This window comes from Megalops cyprinoides, chromosome 21 (assembly GCF_013368585.1).
Source record: "Megalops cyprinoides isolate fMegCyp1 chromosome 21, fMegCyp1.pri, whole genome shotgun sequence".
Lineage (NCBI taxonomy): Eukaryota > Metazoa > Chordata > Actinopteri > Elopiformes > Megalopidae > Megalops > Megalops cyprinoides.
Genome location: NC_050603.1, coordinates 26,499,981 through 26,525,016, shown reverse-complemented (window position 1 = coordinate 26,525,016; position 25,036 = coordinate 26,499,981). Strand labels below are relative to the sequence as shown.

The following is a 25,036-nucleotide window of genomic DNA, read 5'->3' as shown; positions in this document are numbered from 1 at the left end:
TATCATCAGCGAACTTGATGATGTGGTTGTTGGTGAATTGGGCAGTACAGTCGTGAGTCAGCAGGGTGAACTGCAGGGGGCTTAGGACGCAGCCCTGGGGTGAGCCTGTGCTGACTGAGATGGTGCATGATGTGTGGCTGCCGACTCTGACTGACTGCTGCCTTTGTGTCAGGAAGTCCAAGATCCCATTACAGGTGCCAGTATCCAACTCCAGCGACCTCATGTATAGTTAGCAAAATATGTCAATTTTTTTGTGGGGGGGGGGGGCTGTTTTTGCTGTATTACTGGTTACAAATTTATCCATTTATACAGTTGGCATGCTATGTTGGTGGGAAGCTGACTGGCTGAAAAAACAATTAGCTAGGTATCTGTCTCAAGCTCTAGGCAACCCAAATGTTTGCAAACCAGTCCATTTTCTTATTAGATTATTAGCCACTTAGCAAAATGGCTGATGGATACATGACAATGTGTTAGCTAGCATTCTGACCATATGAAAATAAAATTCACTTGCTAGCAAGTAATATCTGCTGTTGTATCTGGACTCCAACATCTCTGACCTTCATATTCCAGAACCCCCAGCATGCTGCTCCTCTCCACGGCAACAGGATAAAGAGCGAGGACGAGTGTGTGCTGCAGTGCCCCCCGTGAGCTGAGCAATGGGGAACACGGCGACCAAGTTCCGCAAGGCGCTCATCAATGGGGACGAGGGCCTGGCCTACCAGCTGTATGAGAGCAACCCCCAGTTTAAGGAGTCCCTGGACCCCAACACCTCGTATGGGGAGCCCTATCAGCACAACACCCCTCTGCACTACGCCTCGCGCCATGCCATGAACCGACTCATGAGGTCAGCACCAGCGAGGAGCCTGCGCAGCTCGCGCACATGCACGCATACAAACACATACAAACACATACAAACACAGCCACGCAAACACACAGAAACACAGCCACACAACCACATGAACGCACAGCAACACAACCACACAAGCTCATCCACATGAATGCACAGAAACACAGCCACACAACCACACGAACGCACAGCAACACAGCCACACAAGCACATCCACATGAACACTCAGAAACATAGCCACACAACCACACGAACACACAGAAACAACCACATAAAACACACAGAAACACAAACACAAAGAAACACAGCCACACAACCGCACGAATGCACGAAACACAGCAAGATAGCCACAGAAACACATCCACACAAACACACAGAAACATAGCCACACAAACACACAAATGCACAGAAACACAACCACACAAACACATGGGCGCACAAAAACACAGCCACACAAACACATCCTCATGAATGCACAAAAACACAGCCACACAAATACATCAACACAAACACACAGAAACACACAACACTCTTTCAAACAAACACATTGCTCTCAGTGTTACAAATATGTTAATCCATGGGATCACCAAAACCAATAAACTGGGAATTCCTCAGCATGTGTTTCCATTGATTAGTAGCTTGCTGTGTATGGCACACGCATAATAACTATAAAACTTATAATGGTAGCTTTCTTCAGATAAGATTATGAGCAGTATTGATTTCCACCCTATTTTAAAGTGGATTGGAGAAAACGGGTGTTTGACGTACAGGGTTTTTATCCACAGTCATCTGTCTAAAAAGGTTAAACATTTCTTTTGAATTGGAAGCATGTTCCCATGATACAGTGAGTTAAACCATGGTTGTTGTTTTTTCCAGCGATATTTAGGGTTTCATCACTGACGAAAAGGGCTATTTGGATTTTTTTCACCAGGTCAATTCAGGAAAAAAAATATGCCATCTCTAGCGAAGGGCGAGAGCAGTCACCCTACCTGGCCTCAAACCCGGGTCTATGGGGTACCAAACTGCAGCTTTGACTGCAACGCCAAAGAGCCAGGCTCGTTGGCAGGGCAGTCAGAGCGCATACTCAACCATAGTGACAGCACATTGCCCTCCCCTTCGGGAAGCGCGCCCATGCGCTTCACGCACCAAGGCGTCCCTCGCGCATTCCCCCACCGTACTTTTCCCATCCCAGGGTGCCCACTCACTGGTGCTTCACCCATCTCTGGGGCGCCTCACACTGGGGTCAACCTAACCTGGGGGTCCCTCATACGGCTCACACACTGGGCATGCCTCCGATGGCCTCACGGCAAGCCATCCCACTTCTCACACTGTATGTAGTGAAGGGCGAGAGCAGTCAAGGCCTTGCGGTCAAAGCTGCTGTTTGGTACCCCGTAGACCTGGGTTTGAGGCCGGGTGGGGTGACTGCTCTCGCCCTTCGCTACACCATCCCTCACACATGAGAGTATAACCGTGGCTCTAGAGCAGCTCCTTGGCATTTGTTTGCCCTTAAAGACAATTTCTCCTCAGAGAAAGATTGGTCAGACATTCACAGCAAAACATTTTGGGCTTGATTTATTTGCTGTGTGCATTGTGTTCGTTGAGGTCACCAGATCAACCTGTAAATCTGGCTTGGCTTACAAGGCTCCCGTTTTGATGGCTGTAAAACACAACTGGAAGGTACTACAGCAAACCCTGGAGAATGACAATAACCTGAAATTAATGTCACATGCCAGCAGATGGTCAGCTAGAGCCTGTCTCTGAGGTGTTTGGTTTCCTTATGAATCACACATCACTGTTTGCTCCTACCAAGGCTTGTGATGTGAAAGCCATTTTTTGTTTGGGGATTGGGGAAGCAATATTGAGAAGAGGCAAGGTCAGGGCCTGGTCCTTTTATGTATACTCTGTAGCTGCATTGACTGCTAACCCCAGCCATTTAGTGTGAGATTAGGCCAAAAGGCTCAAAGATGTTCTGAGACATCCAGGAATGCCTGCAATGTGCTCAGTATCACAAGAAGGATAGGCTGCATCTAGATCCGTTCAAAACAAGAGGTCTAAAGACTGCATACTTCCATTCTGTGGCTCATCGGGGTGAAACTCAGGATAGGGAAGTAGTTTACTGTGGGTAATATCAATAACGAAATTCCCGAGATCACAGTGGCCTGTGCACTTTTATTGTTAAAGGAGGGAAAAATGTCCATTTTCAAAATGAATACTAAGGTGAAACCATTTTCATAGTTCATTAACTACTTCCATCAATTATTTTATAAACAACTGTTGTTTATAAATTTGTCAATTAGTATGTGTAAAATTGCTAGCTACAAGTTGCTAGCTGTACTTGATCATTGGTTAAAAGCATAGTTATTCGAAGCAGAAGTTCCTCTCAGCTGTTTACTGTGATGTTCAAAAATACAAACGGATAATAAAACACATCAGCTAAGTGAATGGCTGAACCTCTGACAGTAACAGCTTTCAGGTGTTTATTGATAAATCACTAACAGATTGAGCCAGTTGAATTGGTTGTCCATTGCTATTTAGAGAAATGTCCTGTTAAAGAATGTATAGAGCAGCGTTTCCCAGCCTTGATCCAAGGAGTGAACCATGAATGCTGGTGTCTGTTCCAGCTGAGCACTACATTAATTATGAGTGATTGAGCTGTTAATTGAATACTAATCTGGATTTGACATCACTTAACAAGCAGCCTATGAACTGGTAATTCTAGAAATGTGCTGTTAAAGATGTTTGTGCTTTTACTTCAATATAACAACATGTTTTAATTAATATTGGCCCATTGGGCAAACTTGAAGCTGCTTTGACAAGGATGGGAGGAGATGGGAATTAATAATGGCTCCTGCCCCATGCCCTAGTTCATTTTAAAGTTTAAGTTCAAGTCATAAATCTGCAAATTTGGTGCACTGTCTACGGAGTGTGGGGAGTGTAGCACTTGAAGGCCCCTTGTTACAGCACTGGTGCAAAAATGGAAGAATCATGTGTCAATTGTTTGGTCTGCGTTTGAAAATATTGATGCCTCTTACACACGATAAGGGGTGTGTACTGCCATCTCTAAGGCTCATGGGAATATTTGTCTGCCCCATCCATTATAAAGTAAACTGAACCTCGCCATAGTGGTAGACCAGACCATACCTCTGTACCTCTATCTGTCCCTCTTTTGATTAATTTACATAGTAGTACATAGTTACTGTACTTGATCATAATACTTTTCACAGTGAAGGAATATTGAATTACATTTCAACTGACATTTTAGACTTGTGGTATGCACCGTATTAAATGGTCAGACTTGGTCAGAAATATAGTTGCAGGTCTTGAAAAGGGTCTTCTAGTTTGCATTATGTTCAGGAAACCACAAAATACCACTCCATTTGTTATTGTTACTACAGCAGACCAATGGAAATTGCATTCTTCGTAAGTAACTAGGGATATTTTTTATTTAATCGCTGTAAGTCTTTTACAGCAACAATATCAAGTGGAGTGGATATTTTGTGGGCTCTTGCATGCAATGCAGTATTACACATACACAGATTATAAAACAACAATGCCATACCTCTGTTGTTGAAGAGCTGTGTGTGTCATCCTTTTGGTGTAGCAGCTGACAGCATCTGTCTCTGAGACGCATTCACTGAACTGACAAAGGTTCTCAGGCAGAGCTTTCTAATTTCCATAGAGGAAGACTACTGCATTTTTCAGAATGGTTTTAAGTTGTTTGAACATATTCATGTGCTTATTTATGCCTTCATTTATTTTGTTTTCTTTGTTGTTTGTTTTGTATCCGCTGTAGATAACATCATCTGTGTGAATACTAAAGTGCAAAGTACAGTATGTTTCAAGATCATTAGCAATTTATTGCAGTGTGAAGCTGCTCTTTGGAAAACCTGAACTTACTTTGTCCAAAGAACAACTTCGCATTGCAATAAATTGTCAAGTATCTTGAAACAAATATGGATAAGTTGTCTGTTGGACAGCCAGGCTTTTGTCCCCCTTATTTTGTGCCCTGGTATGAATATTTTTAAAAATGATTTTTCTGTACTTGCTAGCTCATACTGTATGTCTGCATGTAACTATATCTGCATTAATTCATTATACTGCATTAAATTTTCAACACCATTACACTACATACTAAATATTACTCATTGCACCACAGTGGAGCAGACAGCTGGAGGATAGCCGCATCTCCACTATTTTGGCTATGATTGTGCTCTCAGCCACTGTATACAACTCAGTGCCTGTGCTGATGTAACTATAGCAATACTCCTGCATCTCCTCTGCCACTGAAGTACTTAATTTCTTGGACTGCAGTGCAGCAGATTCCGCTGTGCTCTGTAACATTAAAAGCCAATGTTGGGAGCCATTTTGATGTTTGTGCTGAGGTGTTATGCAGAAGGTCCTACTTCCAGCAGGGCTAAAGTTTGTGATGGCACCTTTCAGCCTGCAGGAGCACACGGGAGTTGTTGCCCCCCAGATGTACAGAGGCTTTTTAAGGGCTGAAATGCATTAGTTCCTAGTTCTTGCATTAGTTCCATAGTTCATATGCTTCCAAGAGTGCATTTTAAACCCAGGCTTTCTTGGGGAAAATCACCACACAGTTTCCCCCTAAGGCTTTTAGGACAGTACATGGTTATTGCAGAATTCAGCTGAGAATTAAATGATAAATTACCTCTGAATCTATCAAGGCTCTTTTCAAAGCCTTTTCTCCTCCATCAGTGCGGTTCAGAGACGATTTACCTGAAAATGATATTCTCTGCTCCATTACCTTGGGCCACAGGAAGGCATCTTCCAGTGGGAGACTGGGAGGATGAGTAAGCGCCAGTGTGGTCAGAGAGGTATCACACCATACTGAGTGCTAATGGCAATATGGAGTCTTTCCTTGTTTGATGCATAATTAAATACTCTAGGATGACTTCTGTGTGTGAGTGTGATGTAGTGTGCTCCCTAAATAAATATAAAACATATATAACACACATGTGCATCTCTGTCTGTGCCACAAGTTTTTGGTGTGGTGGAGAACACCACTGAGATTAACCTGAGAAACAGAAGACACTGGTGTGCCTCATCAACCTAACCAAAGATCTCTATAAAATAAAAAGCTAAATCTAACTGCCACCTTAAGGCAGTGTTTGTAACAGGGAGCCTGTAAAAAATGGCAGCAGTTTAATGACATATTTGGGTATGAGGGGCATGCTTGCTGTAGCTGTTGAGAACAGGGACATCACAGTTAGTGGTCTGATTACACATTAACACAAAGACATCAGAAACCTATCTCAACATGTTTTCTGCCCATTTTCTACCAAACCAACAGTTTGATGTTGTGGTCTAAAAGATTCCTTGGTTTCTTTGACAGAACGCTAGTCGGAGTTTGTCAGTGGAAACCACACTATTCCAATAGAATATTCCAACAAAATTCTACCACAGTGCTAACACAAACGTATGCACAAATCAGCATTGCACTTATCTGTCTGTGCTTTACAAATACTGTAAAGTAACATCCAATAGCGCACTTGTTATGGCATGTTACGTTCTGAAATTTAGCTGCACATGTTAATCACTTATTTTTCTTAGCCATAGATACAGTTACGTCATTACAGATGTAAATGCACCGGTTGTGAGGGCTTACTGATCGTGTCACCTGTTGAGAATTGTTTCATTTCCTGTAAAACAATACAAAACAAGAAAACTACCCCAAAAACCAATGAAATCCAAAATAATTTAAAGTCAGTTCAAGACTTACCTTCTGAAGAACTGCAAAAATGTCAAAAGGTTATTTAGGATAAAATTTGTGACAAGAAAATAAATCACCTTAATTTTTGCATGGAACATTAGTATTTGTGTTTAAGTAAAACAGACAGACCTTGTCAGTACATGGCTACTGTAGTTGAGTACGTGCATGCTTGGCTACTACAGTTAAGGGCATGGTAGTGCAGGCTTTAACATCAGCCGTGGTCTACCCTGAGGGAGGTAGAAAATTCCATTTAGTGAGTAGTACCAACAGGCCACTGGTGAAACTTTCCCTCAGGCTTTAGTATGTGTTCTTTTGTATCCACACATTTCCATGTTAGTACAACTCTTTCACATTGATTTTTGCAAAACCATTTGGAACTTTGTTAAATTTCCATTCAAAAATAAACATTTCAGTGCATGCTTGAACTGGTAAACCAGCTGTTTTACACACAGCAGCAGGGGCATGCTAGAAGACTGGAAATTGTAATCACCATTATGTGTCATTTCCACTGGCTTTGCAGTCCTAATTATTTTCTTTTTTATCTGTACTAACAAAAATAAAATTGTCTTCACTGATGGGAATGTACTAAACTGTACAAAAGAAAATGCCTGCTTTTTCATTTGTATTACAGCCTTACATTTCAGGCAGAACTGACTGACAGCGAAGGTCACACTCACCATGAGAAAAAAAAAATCCTGGCTTGACCTGACTTTTGACTGAATACCTTTGATCAGTAATATGGCATCAGAAAATTGCTGCCATTGTTTTGTTCAATTTATTTTATTCTTCCTGCCTGAAACTGGTCAGTAATTGGTGATATTTGGAGCACTAGCTGAAGGCCTTCATCCTAACAATTGTGTTTTCCTTCTGGTTCAAGTTGGAATTATGTGTGCAGTTAGAAATGATTATGTGTTTAGTGTTTAGCTGTGAATAGTTTGAAAGACCTTGTTTATATGCATTTCTTTAGTTGGATAGGAAGAGTGGTGTTAGAATGTATTCAAAATTCTTAATCAGAATTTAGAATTCAAAAGAAGCAGCTAACTACTCTTTGTATTAATCTGCTTATGTTTGGAAAGGACAAGCAGGCTGCATTTGTAGTTCTTTGGTTGCACTGTTTAGTCTTACATAAAGCAGTGCTAATGCTTGATTCTTGTGTGTTTAGTCTCCCCTTTGTGGGATCGGTGCTGGACCTTTAACAGTGGAGTTAAAGTGAAGGCCCTTAGCTTACTTTTTCTATAACAAAATAGAAAATTTCTGTAACAATGCAATTGATATCTATATATCTATGTATATATCTATATATAATGACTAGAGATATTAAAATCAGTGCCTTAGGGGTGGGAGGGGGCAGCTGTAACAGTGGTTAAATGGGGTTGTTGTCAACCATTGTTTGGTCCAAGTTATCGATTAATTCAGCCAGAGGAACTTGGGAGAAAGTCTTAAGTAATAATCAGCAGTTCTCAAGGATTCTTGCCTTAGTGTTTCTTTGAACTTTAAAAATACTTGTCGCTGTCATGAGGAAAATACAAATGGAGTTGTGAAAAAGAAAGATAAAATGTTTCCAAAAGATGAAAAATAGCTGACAGGAGTGGGAAAAGGCTATCTGTGGATTTGATTGAATGTCTGGCACCCATCATTATGTGGAATTGGGGATAGATTTGGGATTAACAAAGTATAATTCACAAGCTCCCCCCGAGCATCTTAGGTCCTTAATATGTATTGTATGGTACAAGCCACAAGTACTTAATGGAGTGAGGTGACCCTCTATGTTTGGAGTCACATGAGAAAAAACAGTCCCAGAATGGCAGCTTCTCAAGGCTGTGGCTTTTACACTGAGATTGAGGTAATGTACTTTCCTGAGGGGAAAAAAATTCATTAATTAAAAATGTTCATAATTGATGATTTGCAGGAGTGCACATTAATCTACAGCAGGGCCGTGAGAAGTAGGGGTGCTGTGGGTGCTGCAGCACCCCCTGTTGGAAAAGGCAGACATCACAGACACAGCACTCTCTGCCAGATAAACGTATTAAAACATTTAAAATAATTCTCCTGTTGTTGTTTACCTAAGAATTTAATGCTTGAGGAAGTTTTGAGAACTAATTAGCAATACTGAATAATTATTAATTATTAATATAATGCCAAGCATCATGGTCAACGGACGTCACATAGCCTAGTCATCAGGACAAACGCTTAATGTGAAAAGGCTTAATGTGGCTTAATGTTCCAAGACAGCAATCAATGATCACCAAATTTCTCTTGGACATCTCTTGTCATAAACACTTTCACCTGTCAAAGGATCAAAACCTAAAGCCTATGAGTATGGATGTTATCTTATATTAAGCGTTTTCCTCTCCATTGACGCCCATTATAAGGAAAAGGCTTAACATGTCTCAATGTTCCAAAATAGCGTCCAGTGATCACCAAATTTGGGTTCCTATGGGGAAAAGTTCAATGAAAACGTCTGTTTATATTAAACCAATTGGGTCATGGTATTGGTTCTTGAATGTCATGATCTGAAACGTGTTAGAGAAGTGTAGTCCTGATACGTCGCTGTTTTGGTCCATAATACTATGATAAGCTTTTTCCTTATAATGGGGGCCATTGGAAACAGCTTAACGCAAGATAGTGACCCCTTTCATTGGATTTCAGTTTTGCTTTTTTGTTAGGAGGTAGAGTTTATGACATGTGAGATGTCAGACAAACTTGGTGGGTATTGATCGCTGTTTTGGGACAATAAGCCACGTTAAGCTTTTTCCTTAAAATGGGCGTCAATGGAGAGGAAAACGCTTAATGTGGGATAACGACCATACTCCCAGGATTTCGGTGTTGATTTTTTGAGAGGAGAAAGTGTTTCTGACAAGAGATGCCTGAGAGAAATTTGGTGATCATTGACAGCAGTTTTGGAACATTAAGTCACGTTAAGCATTTTAGAATTTCCCTAGTCATCTAGTAGCTAGTAATGTTGCATCATTCAAGGTAGCTATCACAATGGCACAGAAACGAATTTCGGATTTCTTTGGTAAGCCACCAGCTTCTAAAAAGAGCACAATAGAAGACCAGCGGATCCAGGAAAGCATCCCAACGCCAACCTGTGTTGTGCTGTTAAAATATTGTGCGTATGTGGATATTTTCTCGTGCGCGACAGCCTTTTAGACCTGTTTAACTACACTATATGGACAAACGTATTTGGCCACACCTGTTAATTATTGAATTCAGGTGTTTCAATCAGACTCGTTGCCACAGGTGTATAAAATCAAGCACCTAGCCATGCAGTCTCCATTTGCAAACATTTGTGATACAAAATGGGTCGTTCTGAAGAGCTCAGTGACTTCACTGTGATAGGATGCCACCTTTGCAATAAGATGGTTCGTGAAATTTTATCCCTGCTGGATATTCCACGGTCAACTATAAGTGATACTATTAGAAAGTGGAAGCATTTAGGAACAACAGCAACTCAGCCACGAAGCAGAAGACCATGTAAAATCACAGAGCGGGGTCAACGACTGCTAAGGTGCATGGTGCGTAAAAGTCGCCAACGCTCTGCTGATTCCATAGCTGAAGAGTTCCGAACTTCCACTGGCATTAATGTAAGCACAAAAACTGTGCGGTGGGAGCTTCATGGAATGGGTTTCCATGGCCGAGCAGCTGCATGCAAGCCTCACATCACCAAGTCCAATGCCAAGTGTCGGATGGAGTGGTGTAAAGCACACCGACACTGGACTGTGGAGCAGTGGAAAGGTGTTCTGTGGAGTTACGAATCACGCTTCTCTGTTTGGCAGTCAGATGGGCGAGTCTGGGTTTGGCGGATGCTGGGAGAACGTTATCTGCCTGACTGCATTGTTCCAACTGTGAAGTTTGGTGGAGGAGGGATAATGGTATGGGGCTGTTTTTCAGGGTTTGGGCTAGGCCCCTTATCTCCAGTGAAGGGCAATCTTAATGCTTCAGCATACCAAGATATTTTGGACAATGCTATGCTTCCAACTTTGTGGCAACAGTTTGGAGAAAGCCCTTTTCTATTCCAACATGACTGTGCCCCAGTGCACAAAGCAAGGACTATAAAGACATGGTTTGATGAGTTCGGTGTGGAAGAACTTGACTGGCCCGCGCAGAGCCCTGACTTCAACCCCATCAAGCACCTTTGGGATGAACTGGAACGGAGATTGCGAGCCAGGCCTTCTCGTCCAACATCAGTGCCTGACCTCATAAATGCTCTACAGAATGAATGGGCACAAATTGCCACAGAAGCACTCCAAAATCTTGTGGAAAGCCTTCCAAGAAGAGTGGAAGCTGTTATAGCTGCAAAAGGGGGACCAACTCCATATTAAAGTATAACGTATTTGAATACAATGTCATTACAGTCCCTGTTGGTGTAACGGTCAGGCGTCCGAATACTTTTGTCCATATAGTGTATATCTTGGCTATTTGTATGTTTGTATGTAGGCTGTGTGTAGGCTGTGTGCAACGGGGTCTGGTAGTTGCAAGACTGGCATACGTTTGATTCATATTATAGTAGCGTGTGTTATATTAGAATGTGACGTTATGAATGGAATTTTCACCAAAAAAGCTTTCAGTCAAACTCATTAAATAAATATGAATTTATGTGTATGAAGTAGTCTATTGCCTATTCATCGTGAATGCTTACCTTAACCCCCTCCCCCAATGCACCTCCCACTACAGCACCCCCAACTTAAAGCCTCTTCCCACAGCACTGATCTACAGTCTGTAAAAGGTGGAAATATGACCAATCAAATGAAGGACTCACAGAGCACAAACTTGATGCATTAATTTGGTATGTCTGGGGTGACTCTTTGATATTCTGACTAGCAGGCGAACAAACAAGGCTGTTTGCACTTCCTTCAGTTTGTTTTTACCTGGACCCACTGCTGATCCAGCAAGCACAGAGAGAGTTTGTGAGGGCCGGGAGGTTTTGGAGTCAGCTCAGGTGCACTGCTCACCTCATGCAGGTCATCGTTCGTACAGCACTTCGGGCCATTTTGCAGACCCATTCGTTACATCTGTTCACAACGCCCCCCGTGCCTCCCAGGAGATCTCCCTGGGACCAGCTGGGTTGTGGCGATGGTCTGATCATCTCAGCTGTTTCTTTTGACTCATGCTTGGTAAAACATCAGGAAATTACTCTAGATTATGCAGTATTATTTATTTTTCTGATCAATATTAACAGTAATGTGCCAATTTTGAAACATTTAAATGCTTTATGATTCATTAAATAAGGTTTTAAATTCAAACTGATGCACTAAAATGCAGTGAAAACGTGTCAATTCAATTTCAAATCAATTTATTTATGTAGCGCTTTTTACAACATGAGTTGCCACAAAGCAGCTTTACATCAGTATTCCAGGCCTGATACCCTCTCAGAGAAAGGCAAAGGCAGCAGTGACTAGGATGTGGCTGAGTGGTTGCTAGGGCGTTGTTGGGTGGTTGCTAGGGTGTTGCTAGGGTAAACAATATGGTTGCTGGGGCATTGCTAGGGTGTTGCTGGGTGGTTGCTAGGGTGCTACTAAGTGGTTGCTAGGTGGTTGCTAGGGTAAACAGTGGTTTCTAGGGACACACCCACCTTTTGTGAGTGTTGAGTCACATGACCCAAAACAGCATATCAGGTCCCGGGGCTATTGGTCAAATGGTGACTAAGTGTTAAGACTTTGAAAAATGAATTGAAGTGAATGGGAGGATGGAAGGATGAATAAACGAGTAAAAGATGAGTGCGGGGTCAGTATGGGTTTCCATGAGTGTTGGGTGGCATGACCTGAGCCAGCATATGAGGTACTGTGACCGTAGGCCGAAAGGTGACCGAGCGGTAAGACTTTGAAAAATGAATTGAAGTCAATGGCAGGATGGAGGGATGAATAAACGAGTAAAGGATGAGTGCGAGTCAGTATGGATTTCAGTGAGTGTTGGATGGTATGACCTAACACAGCATATGAGGTATGTGTGCTGACGGCCTAAGTGTGACCGCGTGATAGGGCTTTGAAAAATGAATTGAAGTCAATGAATGAATAAATGAGTAAAAGACTGATGAAAAAATGACAAAAAGACGAGTGTGGGTCAAGGCGCTCTTGGATGAGTGTTGGGTGATTTGTCCCGAGGCCACATGTGAGGTATGGTGGCTATGGGGTGAAAAGTGACTGAGTGGGAAGGCCATGAAGTGTGAGGGGGGTGATTTTGAAAATGAACGGGAATCTATGGGGAAAAAAGGGATGGAAAAATGAGAAAAACCGGAGAACGAGTGCGGGTACGGCTTAGTTGTATACAAGCAACCCGATCGGGGTCAGACCGAAGGTGGTCGATATCTTGAAAACTAAGGAAGGAGAAGCGGTACAAAATTTGGTGGAATAAAAATAATAATAAATAATAAAATAATAAAACTATCAGATAAAAATAGCTTTGCAATCACACTAATAAAACTATCGGATAACAATAGTGTGCTTGCGATGCTTCGCATCACAATTACACTAATAATATTGAAATGCCCAGAACACAAGTTGAACTAAACTGAAATAAAAATCATCAAAACATATGTCAGTTGTAATCAGGTTTGAACATATTTTTTCCACACTCACTGACTACATTGTTTTATATGTTATGTTCACTCATCATAGACCATGTATACATATTTTTTTTGGAGAGATGTTTAGCTAATGTTTAGCTGGCTCCCCTTTTTGAATCCCCTGATTTGGCAGAAGGCCAGAATGTGGAGGCTCCACCCAATGAGCTACTTGTTGACCCCCTTTCCTCCCTCCCCCACAGGTCCTTCCTTTTCTGCAAAGATGGCAACCCCAACAAGCGGAATGTGCACAATGAAACAGCGCTGCACCTCCTGTGCATGGGCCCGCAGATCCTGCTGGCCGAAACTGCGCTGCACCCGCGCATCACGCGCCCTTACGAGGACGAGCAGAAGCGTGCTGACTGCCTCCAGATGGTGCTCAAGTGGACTGGTGCCAAGCTGGAGCAGGGCGAGTATGAGCGGGCCAACGTCAATGCCACCGACAACAAGAAAAGCACCTGCCTGCATTACGCCGCTGCCTCAGGGATGAAGACCTGCGTGGAGGTGAGGCCTTTCATACACCTGCTTCCTGTCTCCACACTGCCCCACAGCTGCACCAGTGGAAGTGGTGAAACACAACAGAATACCGTTAGTGTTGATGCTCTTCTGCACCCTTTGCATGGGGATTTAGCCATCTGGATCAGCTTCACAAATGTACATATATGTCCAATAATTAAAATGCAAGTCTATCTAGATAGATTTTTGCTTGTCTGTTTGTGTGAAAATGCTGCAGTTAAAAAAAGCAACATTAAATTGTGAAATATGGTATTCTTTGCTATCATATCAAAGGTTTCCATGGTAAGTAAAGCTATTGAAATGCTGATTTATTTCTATCCTGAGGCTTGAAGCAGAGTAGCAAGTGTGATCAGCTGCTCTTTCTGGAGAGAGGGAGGGAGAGAGAAAGAGATGGAGGGAGAGAAAGGGTGAGAGAGAGAGGGAGAGAGAAAGTGCAAAAGAGCAAGTGCGCGAGAGGGAGGAAAAAAAGAGGGTGGGGCAAGAGAGAAAACACAGAAGGGAGGGAGAGGGAGAGACAGGGAGAGAGGGAGAGTGAGACCTTTTGTTTTCTGCCATGTGCATCCCTGTGCGATTGTTGCTAGCACAAACAGATTTACAGCACTGTCACACAGGCCCGGTGCTATGGGGGTCCTTAGGGGTGCACCCCCAGATGGACCTCAGTGCACCCTCAGTTGTCTTCTTATTTCCCAATGTCTGCATAGTATTGTATTATATTATTATAGTATGACTTTTTGTGCACCCCCATGGATTGCAATTGCACCCCTCTGTATTTTCTCCTGGTGCTGAGTCACAGAAGAAAGTGTTAATTCACAGCTCTGATGTGGGAGGCTAATCACTGTGGAAACTCTGAAAGGAAGATGCAGACCCTGGCAGAGCTTGCAGTGACAGCGTTGTGGTGCTCTGTGCTGCTCCATGCTGCTAGATAAATGAAACAGGAGAGCGGTGCTGTGGAGGGGCACACCACATGCCCCCCTGTGGCTGCAGCTGTCCAGCTACGTTACAGAACACCTCAACTGGGCTGTCATCAGAAGGCGCTTCTTGTTTGTCTCAAGGCCTGGTCTTGTCACTCTCATCAAAGACAGTTTCTTTTTCTGTAAACTGATGTGACTGGTCCATGCTGGTCCGTAACTGTTCTGTTCCTCAGACAGGAAGGTGGCACTGATGCCGAGCTCCTAGTAGATGCAGTGGAGGTGGCTTTCAGGGTTACAGGGCCTTTAAAGATGATTGAAACGCTCTCTATGTGGGTGGCTGTGTGGAGCTGCTCGACACGCTGGCCATGAGTGTGATGTAGGGGACCTCCAGTGACATGTGGGCCAGGGGTTCGACAGCTGGGCATGGCACTGCCATTTTACATTTTCCCTTATCTAAAATGTGAATGAATATGCAATATATCAGTGCAAACCAGTTGCCAAAGGGCTACATGCTAAGCAAGGAGATTATTATTATTATTATTGTAATTACAAACATCATCATGAATGTGGTAACTCATATTGTAAAGGAGGATGGAGTGTATTGTAAGGCCACAGGACATAGCATAATTATTTTTGGTTGTGTGTGTGGAGCATCAGTCTTAGGGTTCAGATCACGAAGGAGGTGATGCTGTTGTGTATTTGAACACAGAACAGAACCTCAGTTGCTCCAGTTAGCCGCTGCTGTAGAAATGGGTGACAGAGCGTGAGAGAATGCATTAGATGGAGAAAAGCTGTTTGAGCTTGAAAGTTAAGGTTAAGGACGCCTTCAGAGCCACTAACAGCAATGGTGACTGATGATCATCATAATGAACTGTTAGGTGGCACACTGGCACACAGGGAAAATGCAACTGAAATATTACAGCAGAGAACACAATAATGTGAAACATGATGTATGTGCTCATTCAGGCACCTGGCATGCATTAGAGGAGCCACAGTTCCTTCATTTTAATGGGCGCATGCCATTCACAGATTTGTCCAGCCCACACCTTTGGGGCAACCTACCGCAGAAACACTGTCCATAACAGATGTTGCATTATTTGTTTAAATTAAAGCTAAAGCATAGCTTACAGGTTTGCATTGTGTCAATTTCTACATCTGGACGTTTACTAAAGCCAGTCCACTGGGTTACCCTCCTCAGTGACACAGCACCAGTTCCCTGCCTCAAATATTCAAACCTGCAAACCCCCCCCCACAGCTTCTGGTGAAGAGTGATGCTGACCTGTTTGCCGAGAACGAGAACAAGGAGACGCCTTGTGACTGTGCCGAGAAGCAGCACCACAAGGAGCTGGCCCTCAGCCTCGAGTCCCAGATGGTCTTCTCCAAAGACCCCGAGGCGGAAGACATCGAGGCTGAGTACGCTGCCCTGGACCGCAAAGAGGTAAGCTCCACCCTCAAGGCTGTTAGGCTCTGACTTTGTGGTAATCAGGCCCTGCCTTCAGAGCTGGCCTCCACATTCAAGGTGTTATGCTACCCCCTGCAGTGCTGTCAGGCTCTGGCTTCTAGACTCCACCTTCCGGGTGACCCCTCTGGCTAAACAGATAGAGAGCTTAACTGAGAATTGAGCAGTGAACTTAGCCACTAAATTGGCTATGTCCATCTCTCTTTGGGTAAAGCCATTGATAGGGTGATAACAGTTGCTTGTTATCAGCATTGTCTAACAGACTACTATAGAATACAGCCTGGAGGCTGATGCATCAGCTACGTGCTAAAAGGACATCCCAGCTGCATCTTTTGTGCCAGCACTAGATGGGCCAGTGTTTTCCATTCTCCTAACAAAACGGTCATTCATCCCTTGTTCCTGAAGTTCTCAGAAGGTGATGTCATCAACATACTTGTTAGCAGGAAACTTGTCTGGCTATTTTAACAGTTGCTTTTTAAGGTGGTGCACTGTGATCATCAGTTAAAGCACAAACCAACCATGACATTCCTTAAGGCACCAGTGCCGCCTTCATCAGTGCCACAGACTCACTGATAAAACACACACAGGCTTTCACGGAGAAGGGTGGAGGGGAGTGTGTTGTAGTCTGCCCTTATGAGGAGAGCCACACCAGCTGTAGCAGTGACCATCTAAACACTGAGCTATGACTCGGGCACAGTGTGGCAGTGACCAGCTAAACGCTGAACTATGACTCGGGCACAGTGTGAGCCACATAGTGCTGTAAGTGCCTGTGACACACACCACAACAGGATGATGTACCCCCCCCATCCCCCCACCCCCAATTAGTGCCCAGATAACGTGTTGCATCCCAACGGCTCTTCCCTGGGCTAATGCACATTGGATCCTATGAAGCAGAACAGTGTTGTGGCTTTCAGATGAGCCAGTCTAATGCAGTCCCAAACACACATGCACACACACACACACACACACACACAGTCTGGGACTGCAGACCAGAATATTTCCCTCTGCCTCTAGGGACTCATGGGCTCTGGCACTTTTAATAAACCTCACTTTGTCTTTCGCGATGAGCAAAAGGTCCCTGCTTGTTTGGTGTTGAAGGTTTTAGACCTGTTCCCTGTGCTGGAATGGAGTGCTAATTATAGCCGTTACACAATGTAGGTGGGTGATGGGAAGTAGTCTGCATTCCGAAGGGAAACCAAGAATAGTTTAGAACGTAAGGCATGTGGGACGGTTTTTTATACAGATTACACATGGCACATGCAATTTAAGGAAGTAGTTTTCTGAAACCCTGTGTTACGCCTTTTTTGCACCTTAAATAAATCTCACTTTTTTGCAACAGGACAGGTAAATATCTGGAGTTGATTTTAGTTTATGTATTTATTTTAGATAAAACAAGAGCCCAAATGATTGAAATTCTTGTCTATAAATAATGCCGGACCACCTAATGCGCTGGTAAAGACATTCCTGAACTGCATTAATGCATGATGTTTGGCTGACATCCCACAGTGGTCACATTGCTTAATTTTGCCATTTAGTGGAGCAATTGTCATTGTACTTCAGTGACCTCAAAACAACTTCTCAGTAGCTTTTAGACCTCCGCAAACGTGGTCTAGAATGCGGCCCTTCAGACACTGATAAAGTAATCTGTGCATTAGTGCACGGAATACGTGATGTGGAATTACCAGCCCCTGAGCTGCCATCAGGGCTCCAGCAGGCCCTGTCAGCAGGCTGAGGAACGTGGCTCTTCAAATTCTGCAGCAGGGAATGCGGAGAGCCTGGGCACGCCAAACACAGCCACAGGCTGTTGGTGGCTTCCTTATCACACCGGCATCGCGGCCCCAGTCGCGTGTCAGTGGTCTCAGTGTTTCTCAGCCAACAGGATGAGGCAGGGAAGTGCTGACTTGTCAGGGTGTGTGTTTTGCAATCTCTCTCCCTGCAGCCCTACGAGGGCCTGAAGCTGCAGGACCTGCGACGACTCAAGGACATGCTGATCGTGGAGACGGCCGACATGCTGCAGGCTCCACTCTTCACCGCCGAGGCGCTGCTCAGGGCACATGGTATGCACTGGCAAGGAAATGGGGCAGCAAAGGGGGTGCCTGAGAATTTCGCTTAGACCTCTGCTATGAAATTATAGCAGAGACTGTGCTTCTGAATGCTATAGCTGGCCTTGCTTAACACTCTCACTCTCTTTCACTTTCTCTTTCACTCACAAGTGTTCTCTCTCACATGTTAAACTCATGAATGTTGTTAAAACCGTTTGACATTACTGCAGCAATACCACATAATTCGCTTGGCCACCCATCTTTCATTGTCCAGCAGGTTAAGTTGTAATCCGAAAAGTACCACACAGCTTTGTATCTCTGCAGACCACACAGAGGGTGCGACAGATGTCCACAGTGAGGGTGACACTGCAGTGTAGCTTTCCCGACGTAATGACAGCGGCTCCTCAGAGAGCAGGACTGTGGTAGAGCACATGACCACTTTAGCCAACCATATGAGCACATTCCGTCACAGACCATAATGGAACCGCGTCATGCACATCTCCAAGAGGCTTCCACCTCCCTCAGCACCCCTTTTTAACCTTGACAGCTGGCGAAGATGACAGGAAGGCCCCTTTTCCAGGAAAATGCATGTGACGGAAACTGAAAATCGAAACAAAAGTGACCGGCATATATCAAAATAATGCAGTCACTCACAACGATTGGTCTGTTTTTGAGGTTTCATGACACAGTCATCTCAGTGGGTATAATTAGAAGAAACATTTATGTAAAGTGCCATGGCAACTTTATCAGTGCAGCGTATAGTTTTGAAAGAACCCGGCTTTAGAAACTCTCCTCTTACCTACTCGTGTGTAGTGGTGTGACTCTCATGGATTTTGCAAGGACCGTGGTGTTGGTACAAGCAGTGCCATCAGAGCACTGTATTCGGGGCATCCTGGCTGTCCAGGTCTGCTAAACAGCACACCTGCTTCCTTTAATCATTAGCCATCATCCGCAACTGGTGCCTTTGCAGGCCTTTCTCTGTGAGAGGGGATTTCTGGGAAGCATGGAGCAGTTTTATTCTTGATAGCTTCTATATTTACCCCCACACTCTAAAATGGCCCATTTGCCACCTCCTGCTGTCAAAAACGGAAGGAGGTCCTTGTGTTGTATACCTGTCACTCGCGAGTGCCATTCCAGCGTCGCAGAGTTCTCCCAGTTCTTGCTAGCTCGGCTAAAGCCCAACAAAAAGTTCTGTTTACTGGTTTGATAAACCCAGAATGCAGTGCTTGGTGAGGGCAGTGAAGTGTAACACAGTTCTCCTGTGACATTTTTGACTTGAGTGGAAGCTAATGCAAAGATACATGCAGGTAAATATACACTGATATCCAGTCAAATCGATATTAAAGTGGCTTGTTAAAAGGGAGAGTTCAAGTGGATAATAGTTTTGCATAGTCAGGGTATTTAGAGTGGAATTGTAGTTCAGTCGTGAATAATTACGTTTAATTATTATGTCATTTTATCTTTTTTTATTAGTCACTGAGCACTGTAAAACAGCCATATCATTCAAAGAATTTCAATAATTATCCATTTTAGCAATTTTTCCCCAAAAGTAACAACATCTGTAAAATGAAACGATAATGTGAGTAGTAGTGGAACTTGGGGATGTCTGTCAGGCAGCTGCTAAGGAAAATGAAGTGTCATTTTACAAGTTCACAAACCTTGATGAGAAAGGGCTGTTCAGCCCAGCTAGGCTTCATTCTGCCAGTAGTCTAGAGTATATAAGACTCTGGGAAGCTTGTGCTTGAACACTCGAGTTTCCCTGTTTGTTTGCTTCCACCACAAATCTGCTGTTTCATGCATTTATAACTCTCTGAGTGAAAAAATACTTCCCTGTCAATGTGAAACCTACCTTAACTAGTTTCCACTGGATCTCTGGTGGAAATCTGGTACCAGTTTTGTTGCCATTTTATGTGCTTGTTCCAAGAAGCTTCCCCCTTACACTGCAGTACTCAGAAATGGGCAGAGTACTCTAAGTGTCCTATAAATATAAGTGGAAGTGACTTCCTCCCCAGACTGCAGATACTACAGGCTTTCCTGCAGGTCAGTGTAGGAGACTAGGGTCTCATTTTCTGCAGGTCACTGTGTGTATCTAGCCATTGAATGCCTCAGAGTCAGTCACATTTCACATTAGCTCCAGTGTTTGTCAGTATTAATTGCAGAAGGAGATGCTATCAGGCTCTGTGCATTTGTGTGAAAGTGCCTTAATGAAAATGAAACAGTAGAAGCTTATTGACGCTCACGTTTTCTTATTGATCATACAGTTAGATTTCTCAGTTCATCGACCCATGCCTACTTCTCAGTCAGTCTGCGTATGTAGTATGGATGTTAGTATGCCAAGTATGCCAAAGTTCAATTCAGTACAATACACCATAGTTGAATGCTTTTTAAATGAAACCTCTAAAACGAAGAAGAAAAAAATATAACATCTGGCATTAATATTTGGTTTTATATGCATGAACAAACAAATGCCTTCCAGCGTGATACTTCAGAAGTGCATTGTGCATTGTGGGGCAGGATCTGTGTAGTCTCGTGAGCACTACGTGTTTTGTAATGCCACTGCTTAAGCAGATGGATTTGCTGGACAGACCATTTGATAGTGGGGAAATGAACTAGACTTCAATCATGCCTGTTATCATTGATAAGAGCTTTGTTATTAAGGGTTAGACCATGAGAAATTTCTCTCTTTGAACTGAGTGATACTGATACATATTTTCAGCAGATGGGGATATTTGGATTCAGGATTCCATGGATCTCTCTTGGAACATAAATATAACTACGAAAACAATTATAACAGCTTTCGGCGTGTTTTTAGTAAAGCTGATGGACAGCTCTGTTCATAGTATTTCACAATGAAAAGAGTAACCACAGGACTGGGGTTTGTGCCTAAACCACTTTTTGCCATGATTTTATTTCTCATGAATTTGCAGCACTATCCAAAGGAAGACTCACAAAAATAAGCACTGATGTTTTGACAGTCACTTCAAATAGCCAGTATTCCAGAAACACTGAGTAACACTGAATGAACTTTCCTAGCCACATGCTGGAGCAGGGAGAGGGAGCACGTTTAAATGAGGGATGGGCAAATATGCCCATTGCATTAGGTCAGGATGCTGACCTGTACATTTTACAGTGTTACATACTGAGATGATGTCCTTTCAGAAAGACCATAGCACTGGTGCACTGCCAGAGCTCTATCTTCATTTTTGGCACCTTGTGGCATCATTGAATTTGGTAATAATCAGGTACATTTTCTGTCCTCAAATGTGCATGGATGGTGTGTGTTTTCAGTGCAGTCAATTAAGTTTAAATACAGTAAATGTGTTATGGACAGCAAAATGTTGACAGTGTACAATGCTCTGTTGGAATTAATCCAGCTAAAGTGAGCCATGATAGTTGGATACGCATTCCAGGTAACCATATCTCTTGCCGCTCTCACCTGCCACTCCTTTTTTTTAATTAGGGGGTCCAAGCACAAAAGGTGCTGGAACCCTCTTGTTTTTACTTGGATTATTAGGGGCCAAGCACCGAAGGTGCTAGGCACCTATTGTAATTGTTAGCATTTTTCACTATTTATTATACTGTCTCCTATGGGAGTCTGTGGCAGCCCATAGAACCCCTTGGTGTATTTTTATGAAATTTGGCACATTGATAGAGGACAGTCCAAAGTATTCAAGCCTCAAATTTGGGGTCAATCCATCCATCTCTGTAGCGCCAACAACAGGCCAAACTTCAAGGCACATTTTTGCTTATAACTTTTGAACCATTTGTCCTAGAGTTGTGATCTTTTTTCCGCTGAATCCTTGGGTCATGACTATTCGAATGCACACATTGGTGTTAAAGTCTGCCATATTGGATTTTCCGCCATTTTGAATTTTTCGAAAAACCTACTTTTGCGAACTAGTCCTTGGCCGTTGATCTTATCAACACCAAATTTGGTACGTATCACCTACAGATGGGTGTGATCAAAAGTTATTCAAAGAATTTTGCTAGGGCAAATGATGTGGCCGCTATCGTCCAATGAATTTCCATGCCGAAGACACCAAATCAGGAAGTGAGCCATATGTCAGCAATGCTTGGTTGCAGTCATGCCAAAATTGGTATACTTTATTGCCAGGGGGAATATTGGGTACCCACCAAGTTTGGCCATATGGGGACGCTATACCAGAAAAACAGAGAAAAAAAAATCAAATGCCTATAGCGTTGGAACCAAAGCAAATGTTTCAACCAAATTTCTTGTGCATCATCACAGTGAAGGACCCTAGCTGGGAAAGCATGAAACCTGTGTGTCAGCCATTTTGTTTTTTGGCCATCTTGGTATTATCATTTTTTCAATGGTTTTCTATGGCAGGCCATAGAAGCCCTAGGTGGATGTTGGTGGAATCTGGCACCCTCATAGAGCACAGTCCAAGGTATCCAGGCACCAAATTTGGAGTCAATCCATCAATCCCTGTAGCGCCACCAATAGGCCAAATTTCAGAATACATTTTTGCTTATTACTTTTGAACCGTTTTTTCTAGAGTTGTGATCCTTATTTCCACTGAATCCCTGGGTCATGATGAATTAAATAGACTGAGGGTTCTGACCAAAAGTCATTCAAGGAATTTTTAGGGCAAACGATACGGCTGCTGTTGTCCAATGAAATCACATGGTGAAGACACCAAAACAGGAAGTGAGTCATATCTCAGCAATGCTTTGTTGGAGTGAAGGAAGAGTGGCCATATCTTTGCAATGCTTTTGTTCATTGGCATAAAAGTCGATACACATGCTTACAATTAGGCTTGGGTGCCACACAGCAAGCTTAGTGAACATGTACTTAGATTTAAATGACATTTTGTTCTAATGGACATCACAAGGCACAGACGACCAAAAAGACACCAAAAAGTCTTTTGCCAAAAAAAGGTGTTAAAAATGAGGGGTCCTTTTCTAATCAGTGACATTTTATTATATTCAGCTAATATGGTATGTTCTCTGCCATTTTTCCCATGATTTTGGATTTTTTCAAATACCCAAAAATTGCACGCCTCCAACAGCATTGGCACTTCTCATTGCAATGTTCCAAGAAGGCACACTGCATTTTATGGCACTGCTTATGTTTAAGCTTGACATATACAGTGCTGCTTGAAAGTTTGTGAACCCTTCAGACGTGGTCATTGTTTTTGTTAAAAAAATTAAAATAACCTTATTAAATGTACATCCAAACCCCAATTTGTAAAGCAGACTTTCCAAATGATGGATACAAACAAAAAAAAGATATTTTCATTATGTATTCAACAAAAGTGGTTTATCTCACAAAAACTGAAAATTTGCCTTGTGCAAAAGTATGTGAACCCTTTTATTTAGTAGCTTGTGGCACCTCCTTTTGCAGCCATTACTTCAACCAAACGTCTTCTGTAACCACTGACCAGTCTCTCACATCTGCCTTTGGCGATTTTTTCCCACTCCTCCTTGCAGAACTCAGCCAGTTGAGAAAGGTTGGGGGGGCATCTGGCATGTATAGCCCGCTTCAGGTCTAGCCACAACATTTCAATTCGATTGAGGTCCGGACTTTGACTAGGCCAATCCAGAGTACGAATCTTCTTTCTTTTAAGACATTCCTCGGTGGTTTTGCTTGAATGCTTTGGGTCGTTGTCTTGTTGCATTACCCATTTTCGGCCCAACTTCAGCTCCCTGACTGATGGCAGGAGATTCTCATCAAGAATTTGTTGATAGGCCTGAGAATTCAAGTTTCCCTGGATAATACAGAGTCGTCCAGGCCCAGAGGCAGAAAAGCAGCCCCAGACCTTCACATTTCCACCACCATGCTTCACTGTTGGGAGAAGGTTCTTTTCTTGGAATTCAGTGTTGGCTTATCTCCAAACATGGTGGTTTTGATTATGCCCAAATAAATCTATTTTGGACTCATCTGTCCAGAGAATGGACTTCCAAAAGGCCTCTGATTTGTCCAAATGCTCTCTGGCAAAGTTGAAATGGGCTTTGTTCTTTTTTGAGAGCAGAGGCTTCCTTCTAGCAACCCTCCCATGAATTTCATGTCTGTTCAATTTTTGTCTGATTGTAGACGCATGTACATTTACCCCAGATGCTGCCAGAGAGGTCTGCAACTCTCTAGAGGTGATGTGTGGGTTGGCCTTTACCTCATTGATTATTTTTCTGGTGCTTCTTGATGATAGTTTTGATGGGCGTCCACTTCTAGGCAGAGTTGTGGTCATGTTGAATGCCCTCCATTTGTAGATGATGTCTTACAGTGGATGGATGGAGCTGGAATCTTTTGGAGATGGTCTTATAGCCTTCCCCAGAGTGATGGGCTGTCACCACCTTGTTCCTGATATCCTCGGATATCTCCTTTCCTCTTGGCATTGTTGGTCTTTGTGGGTACACCTTGGCACCTCTCTCTTTTAATCAGTGTTGCCCAACCCCTTTCCTAAGGATGTCTAATTTGATTGGTCTGCTTAACTGATTAATTAAGCATCCAAATGTGTTTCACCTGAATCTGTTACCCACTTGACTTTACCAATGCAGCTGGGGGTTCACTTACTTTTGCACATACACTAATTCCATCTTTCATGTAGTTTTTTGGCTAATCACACAATTCCCTCTAAACAAACACATGCAATTGATAAACATACATCTGACATTTAATATATAAAAACTTGTGATGATAAAATAAGAAAATCATGGTAAAACAACAGAAAACTCTGAACTGCTCAAGGGGTTCACATACTTTCAAGCAGCACTGTATGTAGTGGGGGGCAGTGCGGTGGTGCAAATAGGTAGCAGTACTGCCTAACATTATGGAGGTTTCAAGTTTGGGGTGCGTCTGCATTCAGTTTGTACCTTGTCCCTGTGTTCATGTGGCTTTCCTCTCTGGTATTCTGGTTTTCTACCACAGTCCAAACACATTCAGGTAATGTCAATTGGACATGCTACATTGCCAGTGAGTATAAGAGTGGGTGTCAATGTGTGTGTTCAGC

The 25,036-nt window shown here is 43.1% G+C and overlaps 1 protein-coding gene across 4 annotated transcripts in view; it reads left to right on the top strand.

Moving 5' to 3' along the window:
- ankib1a (ankyrin repeat and IBR domain containing 1a) overlaps window positions 1-25,036 on the top strand; it is an 87,383-nt gene that overhangs the window by 32,658 nt on the left and 29,689 nt on the right. For all 4 annotated transcript variants that reach the window (XM_036555332.1, XM_036555330.1, XM_036555331.1 and 1 more), the window contains exons 2-5: window positions 571-844; window positions 13,344-13,644; window positions 15,823-16,005; window positions 17,966-18,083. In XM_036555332.1, coding sequence (XP_036411225.1) covers window positions 657-844; window positions 13,344-13,644; window positions 15,823-16,005; window positions 17,966-18,083 — 790 coding nt within the window. In that variant the 5' untranslated portion in view covers window positions 571-656. The remainder of the gene's footprint in view (window positions 1-570; window positions 845-13,343; window positions 13,645-15,822; window positions 16,006-17,965; window positions 18,084-25,036) is intronic.